At 46.7% G+C, this 13867-nt stretch overlaps 1 protein-coding gene and 1 pseudogene across 1 annotated transcript in view; both read left to right on the top strand.

Annotated features, from left to right (window-relative positions):
• Positions 1-5895: 5895 nt before the first annotated feature.
• LOC125940084 (uncharacterized) overlaps positions 5896-13867 on the top strand; it is a 40737-nt gene continuing 32765 nt past the window's right edge. Inside the window, exon 1 of the mRNA XM_049655758.1 lies at positions 5896-6410. Coding sequence (XP_049511715.1) covers positions 5919-6410 — 492 coding nt within the window. The 5' untranslated portion in view covers positions 5896-5918. The remainder of the gene's footprint in view (positions 6411-13867) is intronic.
• On the top strand, positions 13417-13559 carry LOC119437929 (U2 spliceosomal RNA; annotated as a pseudogene).

A 13867-nucleotide genomic window follows, 5' to 3' on the forward strand; every position in this document is an offset into this window, starting at 1 on the left:
TTAAGAAAGAGTATGCGGTTGAATGAAATCGTGGATTCCGATACCACTTTGGCAGGAGACGGTCATCACATTAGAAGTTCAAGCGGGCTATGCTTCCGCACAAGCATGTCGGTGACCCCGCTCTTTAATTAAAACGTGGCCCTTCTTGCTTTCTGGTCGATTTGTTCACTTTCTTTTCTTTACTAATGTAAATTTTTGTTGTTACATTCGCTTTTTAAATACCCGGTCCGTTCCCACTACATCCACGCACTCGATGTATAAACTGTTCAGCCTGCGTGTTTCGAATGCCGAAATTTATTAGGAACGTACGGTATGTACTCAGCACTGTGGCAACGCCACTTGGTCGAATTTCTTGTCTTCGTTTCGGGCAAAATAATGATGCTAGATTGGGCATATCTGACAAATATTTGATACGTGTCCTATAGTGCTGCTCAATGGTCTTGTCATCCGGCAAACAATGGACATTTAACATGAAGAAACTGAGTGGCCCAAGCGGATACGTCAGCGTTTCTTTTTATCATGCTCTTTCTAATCTAACCGCTGTTTAGACATTGCGTTAAGGCCTATTTTACCACCCTCAGTATACTTCTGCATGCTCATAACAGAAAAAAAGAAACAAAGGAAAGAAAATACGTTCGAAAAATGTATGCAACTCTGAAAAAACGCAAAATTGTTACTGTTTGCGGCCCTCCCCCAATATAATCATAACTTGCGAATTTCTCTAACTTCTTCTTCGGATGGTTGAGAAAGACCGGTAAGAGCGTGCCCACCTGTCACATGGCTCCGTTCTTCTCCTCCTCGCGCACGCACCGTTCGAGCCCGAAGGCGCGCCACAACGACGCTCTTCGTCTCTTGCGATCGCGGTTCCAGTGGACGAGTCGCGTTCGAGCGGAAGGCTAGAAGGGCGTGTCGCCGCACGCCGGGAGTCGTCCTAGGGAGGACTGACTACGCACTTCGGGGCGGCTTCTTGGGAGATCGCGTGATCCTGGAACGCGAACGGCACGGCCGCGCACTTGACACAGGTGAGCAGAGGCGGTTCCGTTCCACTAAACTGTTCTCAGATTTTCTATACCTCTACGGTATAGGCATGCCAGTAGTCTGGCAGCATTGCAGGAAACCCGCCTGGTACACGGGAGCGCGTTCGAGGCGTCGAGTGCTGGAAACCGGCCGCCTGTCATGCTTTTCGGCCGATCGAGAGAGAAGTGGCTGCCAAAAGTTAAGTGTATAACTCGATTATTTTTCGTTCGCATCAAGGAGTCATTCGAAGGACGGTATTTCCAGTCAACAGGAGATCTTTTGGTACAGTATACTAAGTCGGCCCGAGAGAAATGTCTACTTGTAGCGATTCACGGACACGCGGTAGACACAACAATCGGCCGAGGTTAGGGAGGTGCCGCCTTTGGATTGTCATGTCTACCGATTGCTAGCGGTTGAATAGTGTTCGTCACAACTGGCATGCATGACCAGTGTATACTAAGTCGGCCCGAGAGAAATGTCTACTTGTAGCGATTCACGGACACGCGGTAGACACAACAATCGGCCGAGGCTCGGGAGGTGCCGCCTTTGGATTGTCATGTCTACCGATTGCTAGCGGTTGAATAGTGTTCGTCACAACTGGCATGCATGACCAGTGTGACGTCCCTTCAGTCAGGTTGTGCGCTCAGCGTGGCACGCCAGAGCGCATGGGTTCGTATGGCCCAGAGCATGGCAGCCGCAACGTTTGTTATCCCTAGCTCGCGATTGTTCTGCGCAGCGTGCATTGTCTTAGAGCGTGCGACTGAAATTATTTACAGCTTACATACCATGTGTGCGTCTTTTTTTTTCATTTGCAGTATTTGTTGAGGCTTTGAATTTCCAAGTCGAGTTTCAGTAGACGTTGTCGATAGCTTACAAACCTGCCGCTTCCTTGCCTAGTGTGAGTGATTGTTGGTGTTTCTTTAGTTCACAACATGTATCGTTGACGACGTAGGACAAGGTTCAAGTGCAACCACGGCTTGTTAACACCAGTAGCAAAGTCACCCCTAACCGAAATAAGTTACTCCCTCGGGGAACTTTATTTATTTATTTATTTATTTAGTTAGTTAGTTAGTTAGTTAGTTAGTTAGTTAGTTAGTTAGTTAGTCAGTTAGTTAGTTAGTTAGTTAGTTAGTTAGTTAGTTAGTTAGTTAGTTAGTTAGTTAGTTAGTTAGTTAGTTAGTTAGTTAGTTAGTTAGTTAGTTAGTTAGTTAGTTAGTTAGTTAGTTAGTTAGTTAGTTAGTTAGTTAGTTATATGAAATACCTTCAGCGCCCGAAGGCACTATCAGTAAGCCAGAGCTTACTGACAGCTCTCGCAGTATCCGAGTTCACTTTCAATCTCTCTCTTTGTTTCCTTTATTTATTTATTTTTCATTGATTGATAAATTGCACAGTGTGTCCTCATAGACCTTAAACGTGTATAGCTGCTGCAAAGACAGACAGAGCAAAAGAGAGAGAGAGATGACTTCCTTTGAGCCTTTACATAACGTATAAGAACTACGGTGCCTGATTTTACAAAGCGAACTGTAACCGCAAGCTATGTTGCTAAATGATAGCTTCATTAAATAAAAAGAAAACATTACGGTTACTGGCCTACTGTAAAGGAATCGAAATATGTTCGTTAAGCCCAGAAATCCAAGCTCGCGATGTATAACTTTAGTACTTAGCTCGCCTCGGCATAAAGCAGCTCTCTGACTGATTTTGTTAAATATCTCACAGCTGTCTATGTTTTCGTATCTTCAAGGGCGGTTCGGAGATGCTTTCACGAGATTTCGCGTGACTAGCGCTGGACGCGTCTATCAGCGACAACGTTCCATGGCACTGTGCCAAGACACCGTACAGTGCCAACAATGCTGCCGCTCGCCGATGTGTCCGGCGCTAGTCACACGAAATCTCGCGAAAGTATCTCCGAAAGTGACCGTCCGAGAATACCGCCCCAGCTTCATCACTGCGTGCCACGAAACAGTGGCTGATAAAGCAGACTGTTATGCAGAATGAGGCTGCGCGTAACGTACAAAAACGTATCAACTTAATTTTACAAGGCTGACGGTTATGAGATTTTAGCAGGGAACAAGTTTGGGCGTGTTGGTAGGTCATTGTAATTTCAACTTTCTGCCACAGTGCTGAGTACATACCGAAAGTTCTAGTGACCGACCGTGGCGGAAAAAAATAAGTTCGCGAAATTGGAAAATTAGTTTGAATGGGTATCACTAGTTGCTGCGGCAGCTTAGCTGTCACTTATGTAACAGCTTCTGCTGTAGCTTTGTTCTAAAACATTGCTATCATTTATGCACGACTCTGCACGGTCACAAGAAAATGAAAACTTGAAATGACAGTGCCATCAGCGCCAAGGGGACTTGCCTTCGTCATAGTCACGTTGCTCCGTCGATAGTTCAGTTGGTAGAGCGGCGGCCTGTAGGAGTTCTCTTGTAAGTCACGTTGGCTCCGGGCTGAGGCTTGCATTGCTCGTCCATTGTTAATCGGTTGTCATCCATTTCCTTGTGACTGCTTTGTCATGCATGAATCTTAGGAGTGACTAACAGTGGCCGAACAAGGAATGTCGCTGCAGTTAACGTTTCTACAAGAGGAGTTGTTTTCTACAGAGCTCCAGAGATGTTGACTTCAGCGGCATTCCTTGATCGACCACGATTACTCACTTCTAGCCTCCATGTTCCTGTGGACTTCTGTCTTGTGCGAACCTTATAGTGGCGTAGCCAGAAATAATTTTCGGTGAGGTGGATGGGGAGCGGGGTCACACACTCACTTGACCGGGGACGGCGAATGGGCTAGCAGGGGGGCTGGGCTGTCCCCGTACCAACACAGAAATTTTGGGTGAGGGCACGTGGTCCGGTGTGCCACCCCCTGGCTACGCCACTGGAACCTTAGGAGTGTTATAGAACAAAGCAACAGCTGAAGCTGTTACAGAAGCGGTAGTTTTATAAGCTAAAGCAACGTTTTCGCCAAGGTGACTTTGTCAGAGTCACATTGCCTTCGGGCTGACAATTCCGTTGTTTGCCCACAGTTCATCGGTCCTAGTATCCACGCATTCGTGTCTCGGTGGCAATGAACTTTTTGTTTCAGTTTATTTTTCAGACCTGAGAAACGGGATGCAGTTTTCGCTTACCTTACCACAAATAAACCGCCACGGTGGCTCACTGGTCGTGGCGTTGTTCTGTTGAACGCGAGGTCATGGGTTCCATTCCCGGCCGTGGCGGCATCATGTCGATGGAGCCGAAATTCAAAAACGCTCGTCTTATTGCGTTTGGGTGCTCGTTAAAGAACCACAGGCGGTCAAAGTTCATCCATAGCCCTCCAACACGGTGTCTGTCATAGCTCCGTGGTTTATTTGGAACGTTAAACCCTGTGAATTAGTTAATTAATTATTAAGTCGCTATAGTGCGAAGTCTTTCTATGCGCTTGTCTGGGAAAGCAACTGGGCCCAAACATCATCACGCAGCTATGAAGCAGATGCAGTGCGCGTTCTAAACCTATAGAAGGGAAAGCGGGATGTTAGTCTTCATATATTCCCGGGCATTCTCTCTCGGTACTTGAATATTCAAGTATGCAGTACTGCTTAATGAAACAGCCGTAAAATGTTGGTTAATGCTAATGTGCGTCCATCTTGGCACTTCAGAGGAATCTTTAGCTCGGGAGCTCCTATATATAAATACATGAGAAAAAAAATAGTGTTTCTGGGCGACCACTGCACCGAATTTAGCCAGGTTAGTTGCATTTTAAAAGAAAAGGTAAAGGCTAGTGTTTGTAGGAAGCCGATTTCTCTTTATTTAGTCCATCAATGTTTAGAATTTTTGTTTAAAATTCAGAACTTTAAAAAAGCTTTACACAAAGTTTACAATTCCATAACTGGGCAATGAAAAACGATATCAATTCTGTAAACTGCTTCTAATGATACATCCAAAGCGGACAAAATTCATTTATTATACACAGCTCTGAAATATACGAGTAGTTTGTTAGTGGGACTTTTGCGAAAACCTCGAAAACATTGCAATAATTTCCCGTAAGCTGTAAATTCATGTCACGTTTGTCCGCTTTAGGTACTTTAACGGGTCCAGTTTACGGAACTGCGATATCTTGCTTTTGGCGCAGAGTTACAGCTTTGTAAACTTCGTGTTCCAGGTCCTAAATCAAAATTAGGCTTCCTATAGAGTCATTATAATTCAGCTTTCTCTTTCAAATTCAATAAATGTTATTCAAATCGGTCCAGCGGTGGTCTCACAATAGCATTTCTGCGTTTTACCTGTATTTTAATAAGGAAATCGGAGTTGGCCACGCACTTGAGCGTCTTTCCGTTAGAAAGCACCAGCACATATAGACACACGGCTTTGGCACCAAATAATTCATGCTTGCACGGCAGGATCGCAAAGGCCTTGGAAGCGTGTTCGCGTCACGTGGGACACACCGCACAGCTGCTCCTTGCACGCCGACGACAAGCAGCCGCTGCCATTCACGGTACCACCAAGAGCAAGGCGTTTGGGAAAGCGGCCAGAGCGAATTGTAGATGAAACATGCGGAATAAAGTGGAAACACACAGTGTAGATCGCCAAACAGAAGATATCGAACCGAATGCGGTACCGGCGGAAGTGCTTGAGGGTCCTTGACTGTGTCTGGGTCTCCTTCTTTTTATATAAAAAAAATAATGCCACGCAGACATTATTTTTGTCCCAGTTGTCCACCTGCTTATTTCGTTCCTCTAAATTGAAGCTCGGACGTGTAGGTAAATAACGCATGCGGTGCTGCAAAGCTCCCGGCAAAGATTCCAGCACGTGCGCCCATAGCTGTCCGTAGAAAAAAAAGAGCTCGTGCCGGACGATGTCCGAAGCCCATATATAGGGCAGGGAACTCGGCTGTGACGCGTGGCGGACGAACGTTCGTTTTGCCCAACCATGCATCATACGAACGTTCCGAAGAAGGCGCCGCCCTCTTCTGCCTCCAAGGACCCGCCGCTGCTGACGCTACGATTTCCCAAGAAGTTGTGGAAGATCGTCAACGAATGTAAGTCGGGCGCTATAGCCTGGTCCACAGACGGCACAGCTATAGTGATTGACTACGAAAAGTTCCAGGCGGACTATCTCGACAATCGGCTTGACATCTTCAAGACCAACAACATCACCAGTTTCATAAGGCAGCTCAATTTGTACGGATTTCGGAAGGTCAGCCCTCACTACAGGATCTCTACAAGCAGCTCCGAAGGTCCCGACGTGCACGTCTTCCGGAACGACGCCTTTGCTAGAGATCGGCCAGACCAGCTGCAGGAAGTGACGCGCAAGACTGGAGCCTTGCGGGCCAGGGGGCTCCACAAGCACAATGGCTGTGCGCACAAGGAGTTTCAACAATTCGAGGATGGTGTCGTAGAGGGGCGCATCATGCACTGCCAGGTGAGTGCTGCCATATTGACTTCGTCGCGGCATGGGAAGCGCGTATCAGGAGCGTGGACACGTCACACTTGTCTCACATGTCACATGTCCGCGTGTCTCGCATGTCACATGTCCACGCCGATGATGTGTTGCAAGCCATCGCGATGCCCCGCCCTAAACCTTGCGAGAGGGAGAGAGTTTTTTTTTTTTGTCACTTTTTTTTTTGCTTCGCCCGAGTAAGTGCTGTTGGAAACTTGATGCGAAGTGTCTGTCGCGAGCACGTTGGACGCACCGGCCCGGCCAGTACTCATTCGCCATAGGGAGAGTACACCTCGTCGGGGCTCAGATTGCTGGGCCAATGCTACACTCTAATTTCGTGGTTAAAACAGTGGGGCGAAAAAAGAAAGAGTGAAAAGGAATACATAATAGTTTATGTAGAGCACTACCACGAAGGCTCTACATCTACATCTATGTAGGTTAATTATCGTTGTCCTCCAGCCCATAGTGTTTACTACGAAATTTTGATCCTGCCATCTGATCCTCTTGAGTATTTAGGATTAAGAACGAACATTTAAGCGAGTTAGTACGAGGATCATTCTGGGGGGAAAAAAGAGTGGGGGAAGAGATAAGGGGGAGAGGTGACGACAGATTGTCGTTTTTTTTTTTTGCGTCTTTTTCCAAATGATTTATTGAGGGTTTCGCTTCACATATTAATTCCACGAACGTTTAGGAACTGAGTTGGGTCGTCAGATTGCAGGTGTCGCGTCTTGGCTACCTTTTCTTTTTCTTTTTTTGTTTTTACAGCGAAGCTGTCTATGGCTAGGAGATGGGGTTTGTGGCGTCCTCGCGGAAAAGCTATCATAATCAGCAGTGGCTCGAGCGTTCGAGCGTCGTCTTCTTCCAAAGCTGGCTTGTTGGCGCCCTCGTGCCCCTGCTCGCGCGTTCGTCGTCGTCGTCGTCTTCCACAAGTGGCTCCGTTGTGCAAAAACTATCATCATCAGCAATGGCTCGAACGTCGTCATCTTCTTCCACAGCTGGCTCTTTGGCACCCCTCGGCGCAACCGCGCGAACGCGCTCGTCGTTATCGTCGTCTTCCGCAGCTGGCTCCGCTGCCGCTCATCATGCCAGCGTAGAATTTCACTTCTCTTCTGTCGTCCCGCGTTTATGGGAGTATGAGCCATTGCTTAAGGTGGTATGAGCCATTGAGTCTCTTACGTGATGGACACATTTAATAGCAGAGGTGATACGCGAATGTGTGTGCGTACCTATCATCACGATGACCACCGATCCGGACAGCAAATATGTTCGTACCTTCGTTCAAAATTGTGTCTTACATCTGTGTCGTGCGCTAAACAGCTTCGCTGGTCATCCACCTTCACACAGTGGAATGGATCATAATTTTTTTTTTTTTTTAAGGCTGTTTTCTGCACACTGGTTCGACATTGTACAGAAAATGCCGTGGGACGCGAGACAGCGCGTGTTTCGCTGCCGGTAAGGGTACCATGGAGAGGCTGCGGACTTGGCCTTCGCATAATGCTGCCGATACGAGCACTGTGGGCGAGATCTCCGACTTTGTGCCTCTCGCTGTCGAGGAAGATGCCGTGTCCTGTTCGCGTCTCGCTGTTGGTCGAGAGCGCTCTGGGTTCGCCATCGTGTTTCGCTGCATGAAACGATGTCGTAGACGCGAAGGTGTGTAGTAAGCCTTCATTTCTCGTTGTCGCGGAGCGTGCTGTTTGCAAGATGCTGCAGGCGCTCTGCGCTTTCGCGTCTCGCTGTCGAGAACGGCGACGTGGGCTAACGTTGTGGGCTTCGCCATCGTGTATCTCTGTTGGGAACGACGTCGCGGAGATGTGCCATGCGCGAGACGCTGCTGGCGCTCGACGATTTTGCGTCTTGCTGTACAGTAGCATCAAATCGGTTTTATAAATAATTCATGACTCGTTAGCGCATCATACATGCGTAAGCTTGTCGTGGTTAATCTACACTTTATGCTTCAGTGACGTATGTGACAACCCTGCATGCCTCCAACGGGAGCGATGGCTGCATCGACGGCAAAGAGTTTAACGAATCGCTCTAGGTTGACCGACAGAGAAAGCATATGGCCGACAATCCAGTAGGACGTTCCCAACAAACAAGGACCGTCGGGATACGGTGGCTAGAACTAGACAGTGGCTAGAGCCACAGTTGGGACCGGACTAGTGGCTCAAACTATACAGATCGCTGACCACGCGCTAATACATATTTCAATGCTTTATGCTTGCACATCTATTTGTAACTGTTTTCAGTGTTCCTATACATGACACTCAGCGGCCGCAGCTTCTACGGTAACCTATTGGTTCAGAAATCAAATTGTCCAAATTTATTTCTGCTTGGGATGATCAAAATTTGTCATTGCTTAGCGCAAAACATCATGGCAGTTTCTGAATAAGCTCTAGAATATCATCATCATCATTAGCGGCTTCAGTTTTCCAACGACCGGAGGCGCAGTGGACGTTTCTGGAATCGATTACGCCGCAGCGCGCATTTCCCAGTGCTCTCTGGAACCGCGATGAGTGCATTTCTGCATCCCGTGTGCGTCCCTCCAACTAATTTTATACACCTCGTGAGATTTCCGCACCTGTTTTGCGAATAGTGGCGCCAGATTTTGAGTAACACAGAAGATTATAAGGGCCCGTTCCCTTCTCCCTGCATGCCTAATCATTAAGCCTATAGTCCTTTTTGGCCAGCACCACCTAGGTAAATCAAGACATTGTTTTTCAGAGCAGTTTTCAGGCCGAAACTTTCATAGCAAAAACGTAGCGAAAAAAACATGACCAGGATGAGCATCGGTGCTCGCTTGCCGGTGCTTCTTTGATCGCACGCATGAGTTCTTGGCCTGAAAGCGTGACGTTAATGGTGCCTGCTCTACGACATAAATTCACGTGATTTGTCAATATAATCGTAAAAGGGATCTGAAATTCAATGCGACGTAATAGGCCTAAAACGAGATAGCATACGTCAGCAATGTCAGACCTACAATCTTGTAGTTAGATGCACACAGCGTGGCATAATTTCTCTGCGAGCGTAGCAGCTAGAAGGGTCATTAAACACTATGTGCTTAAGCGCTGCTTTTTGTCTCTCATGCTTTCTCTCTCCCAATGTCACTCACTGCAAGCGCGGTGGATTGTGCAGGGTCCGGTTCAATTGTTGGTTTAATATCCATGCAGCTTCCGCGATGTTCAGCTACGCATGCATAACCATGGTGGAAGGAAAGAAACTATGAGGGAGTGCCACGTGATAAAACTTAAGGCTATAAAAGTTGGCCCAGCACGTTGTCATCTTCGCGGCAGCTTTCATCGCCACGCGCTGCGCGCGCACTTCAAGAACAGGCACGGCAGCAACGTGCGACCTGACAGCTGCGCTCGTGCGTTGCAACGAAGTAGATAAATGTATACATTGCGAGGAACGGCCGAATTAGCATATGCGTACTGGGAGAAAATGTCCATAGAACGGTTATCGAAGCGCCTAAAAGAATGCGGATTAAAATATACCGAGAACCAAACATTCTTATCCGAACGCCGAGACTTAAGGGTCAAGTGATGGGCCCGCTTTAGGAGGCATATTGGAGAAAGAAATTCAGTGGCGATTAGTGGTAAATGCCAGAGAAATGCGTGAGCTTTACGTCGCAGCTCTTTGAGGTCCCGTATCCAGGATTTAAACCTGTCCACCAGATTGCACAGCAGTCTTGTTCAGAACATACATACATACATACATACATACATACATACATACATACATACATACATACATACATACATACATACATACATACATACATACATACATACATACATACATACATACACATACATACATACATACATACATACATACATACATACATACATACATACATACATACATACATACATACATACATACATACATACATACATACATACATACATACATACATACATACATACATACATACATACATACATACATACATACATACATACATACATACATACATACATACATACATACATACATACATACATACATACATTACATACATACATACATACATACATACATACATACATACATACATACATACATACATACATACATACATACATGGCATCCCAGCTAAATGTCACCGTGGTTTTAAAAACGACGGAGTGTGCTAGCTGCGGTGAAATGAACTCAGTGATGTTGAGGATCACGCGACCTAGTTCGCGGTATCTTTTTTGCGTTTTGCAAAGTCAATTAATTTGTATAAATGAATTGCCTAACTTTTAAATATTGGCTTCAGCAAGAAACTTCCAATACGAAAGTTTTAGATCACATTTAAAAATGGTTGTCTGTGAAGTGTTTGCAGTAAAGTACCATTGACGGAGCTTCTTTTCTTGTAGTTGCCCTTAAAGAAAACCCTCGAAATACAAAAACAACCGCGTGATAGTGCCACTATTTCAGCGCCCCCAGACGATCGATCAGGAAACGACACTGTTTACAAGCCTTTTTTCGATCCGCATCGCCATCGGGCGCACAGAGCCAGCGACGGTGATGGTGTGTCGCGCTTCGACGTGACGTGGCATTAACATATCATTCGCTCCACTTGTGGAATGCAGCCTGAACACGCAAGGCACAAAAAAAAAGAAAACTGAGGAGCCATTCCACTCTGTGAAGGTGGATGACCAGCGAAGCTGTAGCACGTCACACAGGGTTAGACAGGAGTACATGTATTTATTTTCATCATTTGGTAATGGTAGTGACGATAGCTTTGTGACTACTGTGATATACACTTATTGGTTCGGTTACAACCTTAGGTTCTTGGCCAAAGCTCAATCTATACGCAACCGCTGTTGAGTAGAGTAGAGTGAGTGAGTGATCAGAGTAGAGTGAGTGAGTGAGTGAGTGAGTGAGTGAGTGAGTGAGTGAGTGAGTGAGTGAGTGAGTGAGTGAGTGAGTGAGTGAGTGAGTGAGTGAGTGAGTGAGTGAGTGAGTGAGTGAGTGAGTGAGTGAGTGAGTGAGTGAGTGAGTGAGTGAGTGAGTGAGTGAGTGAGTGAGTGAGTGAGTGAGTGAGTGAGTGAGTGAGTGAGTGAGTGAGTGAGTGAGTGAGTGAGTGAGTGAGTGAGTGAGTGAACTTTATTTGGTCCACGATAGACGCGAGTAAACTCGACGTCACCTGGCTAGGCCCACTCGGGGACCGTCAGGTCAAACCTGACGGCCCTCTCGCAGGCCCTCTGGACTGCCAGGATTTGGGAGGTCTGATCTTGGGCCTTAATAAGCGTCATCATTTCCTCTTGGGTGAGAGGGGGACCGGCAGAGGCGCAGGCCCACAGGACATGCTCGAAGTCCGCATAACCACCACACAGGGGGCAGTCCGGGCTTGGGAACCGTTCGGGGTACATTGTGTGCAGTGCCGCAGGGCTCGGGTAAGTGCTTGTTTGTAGAAGTCTGAGAGTGACTGCCTGGGACCTGCACAGCGATGAGTGCGGCAGAGGCAGGAGTCTTCTTGATAGGTAATTGTGTTTGCAGATCTCGTTGTACGAGCAGAGAGGCTCGGGTCGCCCAGGAGAGGACGCATTACCCGGCGCACGGTCAGTCATACCTCGTGCAGCCGAGTGTGCCTCCTCGTTGGGGTTGAGCGAGGCACCCTCAATATTTCCAAGGTGCGCAGGGAACCAGGCCAATGAGTGATGTTTGAGGTCTTTAGCGTTTTGGATGATACGTAGGGCCTGGGGAGCCACCATTCCCATCTGAAATGCCCTGATAGCGGTCTTGGAGTCTGAATAAATCGTGTCATGTACACCGTCCGTCAATGCAAGAGCAATGGCAACCTGTTCTGCAACGCTGGAACTAGAAGTGCGGATGGTAGCGCAGCTGATGATTTTCGAATCACAGTCGATGACCACTGAGGAGAACGCTGCTTCTTGAGCGTACGAAGCAGCGTCTACGAAGCATGTTCGATCCTTGTCCAAGCGGGCACTGGCGAGCAGAGCTTTACCCCTGGCTCGTCTTCGTCCTTCGTTGTAGGTCGGATGCATATTGCGTGGCATCCGGTGTATGGAAATCTTGGATCTTATGTCATTGGGCAGCTTCACAGCGTCGGGACCGACGACCGTGGGGTTACGTCCCAGCATGCCAAGTATGGCTCGGCCCGCTGGGGTGCCGGACAGTCTGACAAACTGAGAAAACTCTTGGGCTTCAATAATTTCTTCGAACATGTTGTGGATGCCCAACTTGAGTAGGTCTTCTGTGTGCGTTCGGACAGGAAGGCCAAGGGCAAGCTTGAATACTCTTCTGATTAGGGCATTGATCTTGTTGCGCTCCGACGCGAGCCAGTTGTGCATGGCCGCCGAATAAGCGAGGTGGCATAGCACAAATGCGTGGATAATCCGGATCAGACTGTCCGATGATTTAATTGCATCCTCTTTGAAACGGGGCGGTGACAAACAGTCACCCAACCTGCCTGATTTAATCAGGTATGCTATACATGTTTTCATCTAGCATTTTTGTATTGATTTCATTAATTTTTTTTCTCTCTCTCCAAATCTACCTTGCACCTTGAGTGACTTGGATTGGTGTGGCACTTCAAACCAAACTCTTCTAGCACAAACTGAGTCAACCATTTCTTGTCTGCTTTTGAACTGTCCACATTGAAGTATCCAACGATGATCACAGGAGTAGTAGCATCCCGGCTAACCCATGCAATGTGCGTGGGTTAGCACTTTGCATGAACTTCTCGATATCACACTTGGATGTGCCTGGATACATACATCACAGTGGATATCACAATTCCGTATTTAGTTTGTATGGCACAGACATCCCCACAGTCGGTGGCATTGTCCTCTTGCGAGTCAAGGGTGTATGGTTGTACGTACATTTTTTTCCTTTGCGTATATGGCAACACCTCCTGCTCGTGAGTCCATGTACTGTTCACAAACGATTCCAGTATACCCATCGACTTGAAACAATGCATTGATTTATTTATTCATTTATTATTATTATTATTATTATTATTATTATTATTATTATTATTATTATTATTATTATTATTATTATTATTATTATTATTATTATTATTATTATTATTAAAAGGGGCGGAGTACTTGAAGCCTGCTTCACCTCTGCCACGGATCGGCCCGGTATTTCACTATCTCCGGGATCTGCCCGCACTCACTTTTTTCATTGTGGACACACAGACACGAAAAAAAAATTGAAGCACGCTTAAGTTTCGCCTTTAAGAGTGGACCGCGATAACATTGAAAGATCCGTGACTGCTTGTGACGCTTCCCGGCAACTGTAGCTTTCTTTTTCCTCCACCTTCGCCTCCGCGCGCCGCTGATGATGATGATTTAATTGCATCCTCTTTGAAACGGGGCGGTGACAAACAGTCACCCAACCTGCCTGATTGAATCAGGTATGCTATACATGTTTTCATCTAGCATTTTTGTATTGATTTCATTAATCTTTTTTTTTCTCTCTCC

The sequence above is a fragment of the Dermacentor silvarum genome, chromosome 1 (assembly GCF_013339745.2).
Source record: "Dermacentor silvarum isolate Dsil-2018 chromosome 1, BIME_Dsil_1.4, whole genome shotgun sequence".
In the NCBI taxonomy this organism is placed as follows: domain Eukaryota; kingdom Metazoa; phylum Arthropoda; class Arachnida; order Ixodida; family Ixodidae; genus Dermacentor; species Dermacentor silvarum.